General features: G+C 40.3%; 3 protein-coding genes across 3 annotated transcripts; all 3 read right to left on the reverse strand.

Moving 5' to 3' along the window:
* Window positions 1–44: 44 nt before the first annotated feature.
* Window positions 45–2,939, reverse strand: si:ch211-181l5.2 (claudin-10). The gene is made up of 5 exons (XM_034217011.1): window positions 2,651–2,939; window positions 1,980–2,141; window positions 1,814–1,895; window positions 1,277–1,384; window positions 45–1,206 (listed from the first exon to the last, which is right to left on the reverse strand). The coding sequence occupies exons 1-5, from the start codon at window positions 2,880–2,882 to the stop codon at window positions 1,020–1,022; spliced, it is 771 nt and encodes a 256-aa protein (XP_034072902.1). The 5' UTR covers window positions 2,883–2,939; the 3' UTR covers window positions 45–1,019.
* Window positions 2,940–3,384: 445 nt separating this feature from the next.
* LOC117546689 (claudin-10-like) lies at window positions 3,385–5,308 on the reverse strand. Its single transcript, XM_034217012.1, has 6 exons — window positions 4,972–5,308; window positions 4,475–4,614; window positions 4,237–4,398; window positions 4,046–4,133; window positions 3,866–3,973; window positions 3,385–3,723 (listed from the first exon to the last, which is right to left on the reverse strand). The coding sequence occupies exons 1-6, from the start codon at window positions 5,097–5,099 to the stop codon at window positions 3,612–3,614; spliced, it is 738 nt and encodes a 245-aa protein (XP_034072903.1). The 5' UTR covers window positions 5,100–5,308; the 3' UTR covers window positions 3,385–3,611.
* A 510-nt stretch (window positions 5,309–5,818) lies between these two features.
* si:busm1-52i16.2 (claudin-10) lies at window positions 5,819–8,546 on the reverse strand. Its single transcript, XM_034217010.1, has 5 exons — window positions 8,315–8,546; window positions 8,069–8,230; window positions 7,222–7,303; window positions 7,022–7,135; window positions 5,819–6,305 (listed from the first exon to the last, which is right to left on the reverse strand). Exons 1-5 carry the CDS (start codon window positions 8,544–8,546, stop codon window positions 5,915–5,917), a joined length of 981 nt encoding a protein of 326 aa, XP_034072901.1. The 3' UTR covers window positions 5,819–5,914.
* Window positions 8,547–12,246: the final 3,700 nt, after the last annotated feature.

Consider the following 12,246-nt stretch of genomic DNA (forward strand, 5'->3'; position numbering starts at 1 on the left):
ATGTAAATTGTGTTTTTTGTTTGGCTATGTTTACGTGAGTAAATGATTTGAATACTTCCTCCACCGCTGCTTATGGTGTGAGATGATAAATGATTAACTATCAGCATCAGCTTAAGTGTCAGCGCTTCACTCTGACTGGCTGACTTGGCCATGAAGCTCATTTGTAATATGAGCAACTGGCTTTTTATGGAGGCTGACAGCTGTGACTGCTTCCTGTTCTGACACCACGGCCTCCTCGAATATCATTGGCTCTGAGGAAAGAAGTCCACAGTACACCATGCTTCATTTACCAAACCATTTTCAGCTGTCTTTCCTTCTTCAGGGTGGAATCTGGGGTTGAATAAGTGATCAGTAATGTGACTTATAGCCACCATAGATACTATGCATACCAAACATCATCATTTGATGGTCTGATTTTGAGTGCCATCTTCTGGCGACCTGGAAGAAGTGCAGAACAACTCTGTAAGATGCCACCAAGTATATACCAAAAAGGAAAGGAAACCTAATATGGACACTGAATTAATTTGCTCATCAATAGTTATACTTTCTGAAAGTGTCGTATACGTATTGAGAATGTTATGTTATGTTAATTTAGTTTCATCATAAGTCACAATAATGTATAAATGGAAAGTGATGCATACCTGATGAAGGCAAGACACTAAAAAAGGTTAGATGAAGCATGGAAAGGTCTTCATTTTAAACTAAAATACCAAGTCGTATCACATGCTGTGAAGGTACTATATGAGCAATGTTTCTCCTTTTTGTACTCATTTATACTTTCACCCTGTCTCAAAGGAACAAAGAAGGCAGATAGGACGGGTTAGAGTTAAAGGTGGATGCTCACTGATGAAGAAACAGCTATAAATACAAAAATATTGACTAATTGCAGCATCAAGATTACCTTTATGCTAATCTAGGCTTACAGAATGCTGTCTGTGGCTTCATATTGAACATCAAGACACTAGAGTGGTATTGATTATTCTAATTAAGTCTTTGAAGTCACTTCCTCGGCTCAGACTTTAGACGAAGCTGTCCCTGTTGAAGGTCGCGCTGGTCTTCGTGGGGGCTCTTGTCCCTCGGCTCTTCCTGCCTTCATAGTAAAGCGGTGGCCCCTTATTCCCTCTGGAGGACGTGTTCGGCAGCATGTAGGTCTGCCGGGTCCGGGCGGTGGCGTAAGTGGCCGGCCTGTGAGGCCTCTTTGGAGATCTGTTGACACAAATGGTCTAAATAAATATAATAATGGCAATAGGTGAAATATAAGAGGTTTCATATTTACCTTGATGGTAGACCTTCTTTTCCGGAGAAGTAAGTCATCACTGTTGCTCCAGAGATGAGAAGAGTGGAGCCTCCCCAGCCAACGAAAATAGCCGCTCCAATTTCAAATCTGAACAGCAAGTTTGGAGGTTTATCAAGAGTTATGATTAGTTTTTCTGCACTTATAGTCTCTGGGTGTTTCTCAATGTCGAGGACGCTTCCTTGGTAGGACATGTCTTCCGAGTCACTTCCTTCAGAAGCGAGGCAAGAATCCTTCCTAGATTTCCGCCAAAGATTTGGAAATTGGTCCGTGCGCAAAGCATTGTGGGGATTTTAAGACCGCGGAGGATACACATGTGCAGCCTCTAAATGTCTCGCTACGAAGGACGCCGGGCTCGGTAGAATTCCAAGGAGCCTGGACATTGGAACAGTCCTTCGGCGGGACTCGATGACGTAGCATCCTTGAAATAGTGGCTCTGGAGCATCCTTCCTTGACATTGAGAAACACCCATTGTCTCTCAGATAGTAATTGTAATCATGCTGCTTAAAAACTACTCACTTCTGTGCCCTGAAAGTTGGATCCAAGAATTCTGTCACGAGTTTGTTGGCCCACCATGAGTAGGTGATCATACCACAGAATCCTATCACAAATATAGATGACTTTGAAGTGCAAAACATTCACAAGATTAATGCTGAAAAATGTATTTAAATATATATTATATTACCTGAAACCAGGTAGGTAATACCAGCTGCAAAGGTCACCCTCGCATTGGCAACCTCTGATCCACCGATTTTAGTGCATTTCATCCCCACGAGTGTGAGGACGCCTCCAAAGAAACCAGTGATAACAGAACAGACAGCGAGCGCTCTGCAGGCGTGGAGGAACGCTGAGAGAAAACAGGTGAGACTGAAATAAAGCTTGAAAGGTTTGTACCTTAATCCTCTGTGGGACAAGGAAATGCAATATGATGGATGTTATTTTTGAAGTAATGCGGCAGAGGCCTATTCATCCCAAATTCAGAAGGAAGCTACAAAGAAATATTGATAATGCTATCAATAACTTTTAATGCTAAAGTATGAGAGTTTTTCAATATTTTAAGATACTAACTCAATATTTTTAAAGACTAAGTCATTATTTTGCAGTTAATAATTTATTTTAAATTAATTTGATCATTATTTTGCAGTCCTTACTCATTATTTTTGGTTAGTAAGTCATTATTTTGTGGTTACATTTAACTTAGCTGACTCTTAATCAAAGCAACTTACAATGAGAGCAACCAGATACTCAGTCTTTATAAAAGTGACTTGCAGGATCTTCTAATTGCTCGTCTCATGTCTGGAAAATGCTCCCACACCTTTTATTGATATAATGTAAGAAGTGTTGTGATGATCCTACCAGGCAGGGCCAGCATGGAGGGATAGTCCTTGCAGTCGGAGACCCCCGTGGTGTCGGAGATGCAGTCCCTCCACAGGTTGGAGTAGTAGTTGGAGGTTGTCAGCACGACGCTGCCCACCTCGGAGAAGGTCCAGTACTCTGTGGGGAGAGTGGAGCACACCAGGATCCAGCCACACAGGCAGGACACGAAGCAGCCGATCTCCATGTACATCACCACCGTCCTGTACTTCATGGTGAGATCAAAACTAATGAGGTGTGTTAAATAAAGAGAGTACCATCCACACCATTCACTGTGGGAAACAGGACTGAGCTCTTTGTTGTTCTTTAGGCGTCAGACCTGCAGTGTTGTCATCTTATCTTTTCCAGGTTTTGCCTCGTAAGCATCCTTCGTGTTCCCAGCACTGAGGCAGAAAGGTGAAGGATGACGTCGCACCGGATCATGCTCCCATTTGAAGTAACCCTTGTGTTTTGTTTGTCTTCCTCATTGTTGCAAAATCAACCTTTGTTCTTTGTATAAAATACATTCATTATAACCCAAAATGTATCTTACAATTAAAGCGGAAATCATTCCCTTAGCACAAAAAAGGAAACATTTAACAGTTGTTGTGTTGTATTGACGATGCATTAAGATAAGAGATAGGAACAGGCAAAGAAAAGTCTCCACAACCCCAACAGAACATCAAAGAAACAAATTATGTCAGAGCTCAGAAAAAAATCACAAAAGATGAAAATCATTCCTTTTTGTATTGTTTATTTTAAATACATAGCTGATTAGGTATTCGACTTATAATATAAGGATACACTTAAAACAATAATCACACACTTGGCATTATTAGATTACGTTCTCAGGACTGTTTGTGAAATTAAGGGGGCGGGTACACAGGTGTTATTTACAAAATAAATTATTTAGAAATCTATACAAAACAAGTGTTATTATTTATTAAAAAAACTATCTGAAGTGTTACACAACCACAACCGACACCATCTGGTAGGTGGAGGCGTTTCTGAGGATTATTGACCTTCCGCACGTGTGTTCTCCTTTCACACTGATAGGGGGAACCACAGGATGTTTTCTGAAGAGAAAGCAATGTATCAAGTCAGTTTACATTAGTGATCTATTGGTAAATATACCCAAATAGCAATTTATAGTTTCAAATCTCCAGGCTCTCTCATAGGAAAGTGAGATTATTTTTGCTAAATGGTTTGTTAACTTACGTTTTCCAGTGGTTAGCTCTGCATGCAGTTAAGCAGTGAACTGTAGAGCCACTAAGAATAAGGAAACATCCCACCAGGCCAAGGTAGAGGGGGGCTCCAATCTCATAGCTGCGGAGAAAACAATTCTATTTTCCTCACTGTTATCGGAATAATGAGAGTAAATTAGATGCCACACATTACCTCACTTCTGATGGATCTGCTTCACTGCGCAAGAAAGCTGCCAGCACTCTGTGTATGTATAAACAATAAGCAGCCACGGCTGATGCGTCTGCATGAGGGAAAGCCGATGACACACGGGGAAAAAACAGGAACAACCAGTGAGTATCTGTTCCTGCTAACATGCTTTGTGATTGCTAACAAATGGTACTCACAGCCGAGCAGGTGGAAGGCAGACGCTGTTATCAACATCTTGTCTTTACTTCTCTCGTCTCCACCAATGAGTGTGCACTCCAATCCAAAAAAGGTGAGCACTGTGCCAATGCAACCGAGGAACAGGCCGACCATCAGGAGGCCCCTCACTGCCTGGATGTGTGCTGAACAAACAAACACACCTCAGGCTCAGTAATTCATTTATTTAGCATTCAAGAAATGGAATAGTTATTGACATACTTTTGACTGTCCACAGAACCCGGAAGTCCACACAGTTGACTTGAGCGGTGGAGTCTTCATAGCAGTCCTTCCACAGGTCAGACCAGAACCAGGCTGCCTCCACCACAGAGGAGCCCCCCCGACCCCCCACCTGGGCCACCCTCCAGTAAGAAAATAGACACACAATGAACAAAAAACGTTTTTGAGCTACTGAATGACCACAGCTACCAGGATTGATTATGAATATGTCAACTAACTGAAACTGGAACTCTTCCTACATTTACCACAATGCCACTCAAAAGTATTTGTCATTAGACCCTTCCTGACTCCTAAATGCCCTTAAATGTCACACCTCCCCTTTCATACATCAATGTGATTATTTTTCTCTCATCATATCCAAAAGCTGTTTCAAATTGTCACCTAGACTGGCTTCCTTAATTCCTTCCTTCAGTCAAGACACTTTTTTTAAGAGCTAAAATAAATCAATTGCGATTTGTCGAATCGTTTTTTTTGCCTACCTCCAGCGGTCCATAGCCAGAGTGAAGGCTACAAAGACCCATCCCAGAATGCAGAGCAGCAGGGCCAGGATCTGAGCCAGTCTCCTCCACATCCCCTCACTCTGGTAAACACAACAGCCTTCTCTCATTAGGCACTAAAAATGACTCAGATGTTTACACATTTTAGATGAAAAGTAGAGCCAATATTGCCAGATGTGAAGTAGTCCACTAAGAAGTTAAGAAAGTAAAAGCCGGAATTGTTCAGTCCTCTAAGAGCAGCTGCTTGTGTATGTGTGTTACATAGCTGCAAGAAAGATAGTGTTTACTGTCAACCAGTCTGCCTGGTAGAGTGAGTTGTTGTCAGAAAGGCTGCCAGCGTTAAAGGAATGAGAAATATGCCTCAGTTATTTGTTTTATCGAATGGTATGATGTCTAGGTGTGCCGCGTAATCGATGATAAACAGGAACTACAAGCTGCAGGAATCTCGTCAGTAAACATTCCTGTTGCACAATGTTTATTCACAACAGATCCATACATTGAATAGAACATCTCTCCTGCTTTAATGACTCAAAAGGTTTTTCCAGGTTAACCTTAAAAAGTTACAAAAGGGAATTTTTTCTTTTTTACAATGTCATCTTTTGAATGAAAACAGGTGGGGAGAAATAGCTCTGGTAGTGATTTAATTGTATTATCGTTTGTTTCTTCATTTAAGCCACTGGAGGCTGATTGTTGTTCTAAATAGGACTAGATGCATTTGTGTTTCTTTCCAGGTGAGTTTTAATTTCTCCACGCACTCTAACACATAAGTTATGTAACATTACTGTCATATAATAATGGTATTACAACAACAAACACGCTCAAATCCTGACACCAACCCCAAGACAGGATAAAAAAACAGACTTAGAAAATGAATCAGCAGGACTCTTCCCCTTCTTCTCTGGGCTTCCATTGATCTCACATTTGCTCATATATAAGAGTTTTTGAGGAACGGTTTAGCTCCGCTCCGTGAGCTTCCTGACAGCGATGAAACTGTCCTGCTGCTGCCGCTGCTCCTTGACCCGGACACTGTTGATGCGCCAGACATCGATGAGACCACAGACTCCGACCCTGACCTTGACCCCGCAGACCGTGCTGACTCAGTAGACCTGGAGGTTCGCCCTGTCTTCGATGACCGCCCTGATTTGGCTGTGCGTCCTGACCTGGAGGAAATGTCCGACAGATCCGAGCGCTCAGACCTGGACGACAGCTCGGACACGGAGGACAGTTTAGTTTTGGAGGTGATCTCGGACACTGAGGACAGAGCTGTGATGGACTTGTTCTGCTCCACATCTGGTAGTGCCTTGACCGTCATTACTCTGCGGAGAGAAACGCATTGATGTCAAGCAGATCAAGGCAACAATCGGTGTCTTTGTCTTCAGAGGTTTGTTGAGTGAGTTTTATAGTTGCTGGTTGGTGGATTTGAAGAGAGTAGAAAACGAGAGAGAAAAGGAGATACGGAGAGAGGAGAGGAGGCAACAGGAGAGGATAGGAGGAAACAAGGGAGCAGAGGATCAAAATGGAAATTAGGGCAGGAAACAGGAAAGGAGGAAACATAAGAGAGGAGGGAAGAAAATGAAAGGAAGAGGAGAGGAAGACTGAGGAGGAGAGAAGGACACAAGAGAGGAGATCATGAGGAGAGGAAGAAAATAAGAGAGAAAACGGGGGAAACAGTGGAGGAGAAGGATAAACATTAAAGAGCATGATGTCATTAACTAATCTTGAATGTGAGATTCAGCTTTTTTGTAGATGTATTCTCTGCGCTCCTTCAGTGAATCCGCAGCAAGCAGTTGTTTCCCACCCTTTTAACAACCTCCTCTGCCTGCTTACGGCGATGGCTTCAGGATGTTACACGGTGGGTGGGAGGGAGCCTTCCCACAGTGCACATCTGCACACTGCCACCTTTAACTTGCTCATGCATTTTTGACGAGTCATTCCACCCGAGCACACGGGAGAATGGTATTTATTGAGGAAGCGGAGAGAGGAGTTATTTATTCACTTCCCCCAACATGTTCCAACATGTGTCTGTACTCACTTCACCTCTCCTCCATAGAGCGGCGTGCACACTGACCACAGGTAGAAGAAACCTCCAGCCATGTGGAAGGCAGAGCCCACCCATCCCAGGAACATGGGGGTGCCCAGGTCATACCTATAGATTGAGAGATTCATATTTTAGCTTAATGTTTTTTCTTGATGACACAGGTTACATAGCTACATTAAGGGCTGTTAACTTACTTCAGTCCATTAAAGTCCGGGTTGAAGTATTCTACTGAGACATACTGGGCGTACACTGCATACCCACATGTGGAGAGCACGCCTTTAGAGAAATCATATATTTAGAATATATTATTAGCATCGCTGATTGATGTAGCCAGGAATATTAGAAAGAGACAAGTGTTTCCTAACCTAAGGGTAGTGACCCAAAAGGTGCACACAAGATACATCTAAAAGGGTCACAAAATGTTGCAAGATATGAAAATTATACTACAAACATTTCATTATCTTTATCTTTTTGAATTTGCTGTATCATTTTAACAAGAGTAGACAATGCTCTTTGGTTCAATTGTGCACAAATAGCTCAATTCTAGCAGTTACCCAGTCACAAGACAACAATATGGAACCTGTTTATAACAGTACAACAGGTGTTTGAATGTCAGTATGTACAGAGATCATCAGAGGAGTTGATTTTGATTCCCTTGCAGAACTCAAGAGTTTCCGTGATGGTTACTCTGTCTTTACAGAGTTAGTTCGAATTCACCAAAGTCATCAAATATAATAAACCAACCTTATTGAGCTAAATTCTATTTAAAAATGCAATAATATTTAGTAGCTATTGTATGTACTCTGTTGAGCGTGTTAGCTTGGATGCTAACATACTGGTAACCATTAAACACAAAGCAGAGAATCATTCGCTAGTTATTACAGTCAATAGTTTTGCAGGTATTTATCAGGACATTAACAAAGCATTGGAAAGTTTAATCTGGTAATGGTGCTAGAAATTAAGTTAAATAACATGTAGACAACACACACTCACATTCGACTCTATCTGCTGACTGTCCCCTTATTCAAACGAGATATTTACCGCTGATAACGTGGAAACATCCGCCAACGTATATCTTCTTGTGCTTTGACCTGTCTTTTCCCCCGACGAAGGTGCACTCCATTCCCAACAGACTGAGCACGAATCCCAGCATACCAAGGGAAAGAGCTGACATCAGCAGGCCTCGCACTATCTGGATGTAGCCTGGAGTCACACAGTAAGACACAAATGGATGTTAATGAAAGGTTGGATGCTAGTTGGATGCTTTGTTGTAGACGTGTGACCTACCCTCCACAGACCACAGCACAGGGTAGTCGTAACAGTTGCTGACAGCTGTTGAGTCTGTATAACAGGATCTCCACAGGCTGGACCAGTACCAGGCCACCTTGAGGATGGAGGAGCCCCCCATGCCCCCGATGGAGGTGATCTTCCAGCCCTCCATGGCCATGGTGCAGGCCACGAAGATCCATCCTAAAACTGTCATCAGGAATCCCCAGATCTGGACCACACGGATCTTCATCTCAGGTGTTCTCTAGTTTTCAGATCCAAAGCCACTCATTTAGAATCCAATATCTCTTTTTGATCCGTCTTCAGACCCTCGAGACGTGTGCATCCCAAGCTGAACGTCTACTTTTTGCCTCCTACTCAGCGGCTTGTCTCAGAAAGAAAAAAGAGACGACTGCATCACAGGTACAACTGGGTGTGCTGATGTTTTCCAGGTATCACTTTACATGTGGGTGAGAGACAACAGTCGCTCAGGTTCTCATGGGCCACAGTTGACGGTTGTCAAGTTTGAATCTGGGCTGAGAGTGCTCACCTAAGCATCTATCTCCAATTACAAAAAAACAGCTTCATCCCCCGTCTGATTTTCCCTCATGTGCATACACAGTTTAAAAGAGAAAATATCTGTTTATAGCATCAGTTCATTTATCATTAGCATATGAATAAATACCTAATTAAAGGTGTATTCCAGCAGTTTTGTATAGCTCGTCCATAAATAGAGAGGCGAAGTCCCGCCCATCTACTTCCGACCCATGGGACCTTATTTCGGAAAAATTATGTATTGAAGTCAACGGAGAGAGAAAGATTATCTTTCGATCCCGTTTGAATTGTGCCACGAATTACACATATGATGTTTGTCAATCTTAAAAAATCATTTCCATGTCAAAAAAGTCACAGTTTGTCGTAAAACTGTGGAAATATAAGACTATGAAAAATACGCAACTAGAAAGACTACAAATCCCAGAATCCCGGTCCGGCATGCTGGCTCTTACGGAACCAACTTGTAGTGATTTTCACCTCTTTTAATACTTTCCGCCTCATTCTGAAAGAAAGAAGTGAAATGTGCCAACGTGACGGCCATCTTGGTGTGTGGTGCGAGGTGGGAGACGTAGTTGAGCGGTTTTACACAAAAGTGGTACTTCACAGTTTTACGACACATTTTTATTTTTTTTACTTGCAAAATTATCTTTTAAATTGACAAACATCATATGTGTAATTCGTGGCATAATTCAACCACACCTTTAGTTGATTGCAATACAGCGCAATTCATAGCTGTACTGCGTAAAGGAGCTTTTGATGTTTTTTGCTAACTGATACAAGAACACACAGTTTTATAACCTCTACAACATTGCATCTATGGTATGCATTTGCCATAGATGTTCACCGATATTACATCTCTTGAGATTTGTCCTGCTGCACTAGTGACCTTTACATGTTCCAGGAAATATGTAACGCCACTGTGACCTTAGCTCCTTGAAGCATCTTTCTTCTTCCCCTCAGGCTTTAAGCTGCTAGTTATTAGTCATTTTACCAGGCTGTGCTCATAGTTACATCAGAACGTCTTTGTGCTGTACTAATTAGAGTGAAATCTGAGGTAATGAGAGGCGGGGCGGGTGATGAATGTTCGGCGGCGATGAAAGAGCTGCTCTTTGTTTCTTACTCCTCGCGGATTATGCTACGTTATTGGTATTGGTGGGGTGATATTGGAAACTGTTGGCCGCTGGGAAGCTTTAATTGGTTTTGTGAGGGTGATTTAATTTGCTTTAATTAGCATGACTCTGGGGAAAAAACTGAAATGAGCAACGGAATGCTTATGTCGCTTTATGAAAACAAAAGAAAATGTTTAAAAATGACATAAAATTAAGTCAAATGTATGAATTTAATGAAAAGCACACTTTATCTACCTTTTTCTTTTATGAAAATACTTTTTTTTAACCCTTAGATGCCCGAGTGACTGGACACTACTCTCGTCCATAAGCGGGTCAAAAAGGACCCGTATTAGAATAATGTGTTTTTATGGTTAAGAAAAATCACTCTTATAATATTTTGTATTATATTTTGGTTCACATTAGAAATATTTTATATTTAATTTTTCACTATTTATAATTTTTGACATTTTTTTTGACATTTTGAAAAAAAACGTTTTGAACATATTGATGCAAAGATCTCCGCTATTCTGAGACCCTCACAGTATTCCAGTCCCTTTTCAAAACTCATCTCTTCTCCTCTTGTCTACTCATAGCCCGCCCCCCATCGACCCATGCCAGTTGATCAAGTTTGATAGTCCTATACCCCCCACCCTAACCTTCCCTTATATTGTAAAGCGATTTTGAGTCCTTGAAAAGCCCTATACAAATATAATGTATTATTATTACACTGACAGGTTTCAGATCTTGCTGCGTAAAATAATCTTCCTGAGAGGTGTCACTTGTGATGTCGTCTGTGTGGTCGACAGTGAATGTATTCCTGACAGCAACAGATGATAAGAATCAAAGGTTCCCATAGGATCCCATAGGAAATGCATGCGGGTCATTTTTGACCCACTTAGCTTGGGGTAGAAATACAAAAACTACAATTTCTTAAAATGTATAACATTTACATTTTAAATTTGAATGGCATGATATTCAAAACAGGTTTTTTGAGGAATAGCTGGAATATGAAATTATACTTTTTTTAATTATATAGATACTTAAAAAAAGACCCACTTATGCATCTAAGGGTTAATTAAGAGAAACATGAATGAAAAAACTCAAACACAAAAATAAAATCACCTTAAAAACAACATTTTCTAATTCATTTAATTATTGTACGGAGGAAAAAACCTAGACTGCCTCGTGAGATAATTACAAAGATAAATCATTTTTAATTCTACTCTAAATGTTTTTGTGTGCAAACCAGCCAATAGCTGCATAACCTCTACCACCTTTCCAGATGAATGTATTGTTCTCATCATTTCTATTTGCAATACATCCTACTAAAATAATGTAATGTTTGATTTAAATTCTGAATTGATTGTTATTCAAATAGTCCACAATAAAATTCACAAATGTCTTTCTTAAATAAAACTTGCCTTTCTTAAGAAAATAATCAGATAAGTAATGAATCTAATGTTACCCACTACAAAGAAGAAAATCAGATGCCATAAAACAGAGTTATACCTACACTCTTAGACATTTCTTTAGTAGGCAAAACATTATGGAATCATTTAAACTAACATGATTAATGAATGCATCTACTGTTGTTTTGTATTAATGTGCATTTGCACTGCTCTCTGCTGGTGTGATTGCAGTAATGGCTCCGTCTCTTCAGACTTCCTCGTGTTGCTGCTTCAGTGAACATCTTCCCATCAGAGATCAATAACTAGGTCAGTGGTTTCTTTCCTTGTTTCTAAACCCTCACGTTTATTTTAATTATTTTTAAAAGCATGAAGATGTAAAGCTATACAATCCAAATATTAGACAAGCACTCACAAAATGTCTTCTTGTTTTTGTATTTCTTATAAAATCATTGTCAAATCCACAGAGTTATTATATCATAGCTTCAGAATACAGAGACCATTTTTGAAATTATTAATTGCATTTTTAAGAACTAGTTTTTTAAAATATGCTCTTAGGATTTGTATTATTCTCAGTATTTGCTTTAAACTAAGGGACATTCTGGTTTGTTTTAAGTGAATCAAAGAGTATGATTAAAATCTTGTTTCATCATTATTCTTAATGTTATATAGAGCTTCTGCGCTGGTACTGTTTGTGTTCATTTTGTAAAAGGAAAGAAATGTGTATCAAATCTCAAGTAAATAGGTAAAAAGTGAAACACTTAACATTGCATTTTCTGTTACCAGTCAGTTCCAAGTGGCTTCATCATACTAGAGTTGATTTGAAAAAGAAACAATAAGTAACTAAGATATAACTTTTGTAAGCGGTTATATTTCCAAATAT

This window comes from Gymnodraco acuticeps, unplaced genomic scaffold, assembly GCF_902827175.1.
Source record: "Gymnodraco acuticeps unplaced genomic scaffold, fGymAcu1.1, whole genome shotgun sequence".
Lineage (NCBI taxonomy): Eukaryota > Metazoa > Chordata > Actinopteri > Perciformes > Bathydraconidae > Gymnodraco > Gymnodraco acuticeps.

Excerpts from the sequence above, each read along its gene's own strand:
- si:ch211-181l5.2 (XM_034217011.1), bottom strand. The coding sequence starts at position 2,882 with ATGAAGTACAGGACGGTGGTGATGTACATGGAGATCGGCTGCTTCGTG. Across the intron at positions 2,142-2,650 it reads CTCCATGCTGGCCCTGCCTG|CGTTCCTCCACGCCTGCAGA; the intron begins GTAGGATCATCA and ends GTTTTCTCTCAG. Across the intron at positions 1,896-1,979 it reads TATTACCTACCTGGTTTCAG|GATTCTGTGGTATGATCACC; the intron begins GTAATATAATAT and ends TATTTGTGATAG.
- si:busm1-52i16.2 (XM_034217010.1), bottom strand. The coding sequence starts at position 8,546 with ATGAAGATCCGTGTGGTCCAGATCTGGGGATTCCTGATGACAGTTTTA. Across the intron at positions 8,231-8,314 it reads TGTGCTGTGGTCTGTGGAGG|GCTACATCCAGATAGTGCGA; the intron begins GTAGGTCACACG and ends GTGTGACTCCAG. Across the intron at positions 7,136-7,221 it reads CCGGACTTTAATGGACTGAA|GTATGACCTGGGCACCCCCA; the intron begins GTAAGTTAACAG and ends CTCAATCTATAG.
- LOC117546689 (XM_034217012.1), bottom strand. The coding sequence starts at position 5,099 with ATGAGAGAAGGCTGTTGTGTTTACCAGAGTGAGGGGATGTGGAGGAGA. Across the intron at positions 4,399-4,474 it reads GGTTCTGTGGACAGTCAAAA|CACACATCCAGGCAGTGAGG; the intron begins GTATGTCAATAA and ends TTGTTTGTTCAG. Across the intron at positions 3,974-4,045 it reads GCAGATCCATCAGAAGTGAG|CTATGAGATTGGAGCCCCCC; the intron begins GTAATGTGTGGC and ends TTTTCTCCGCAG.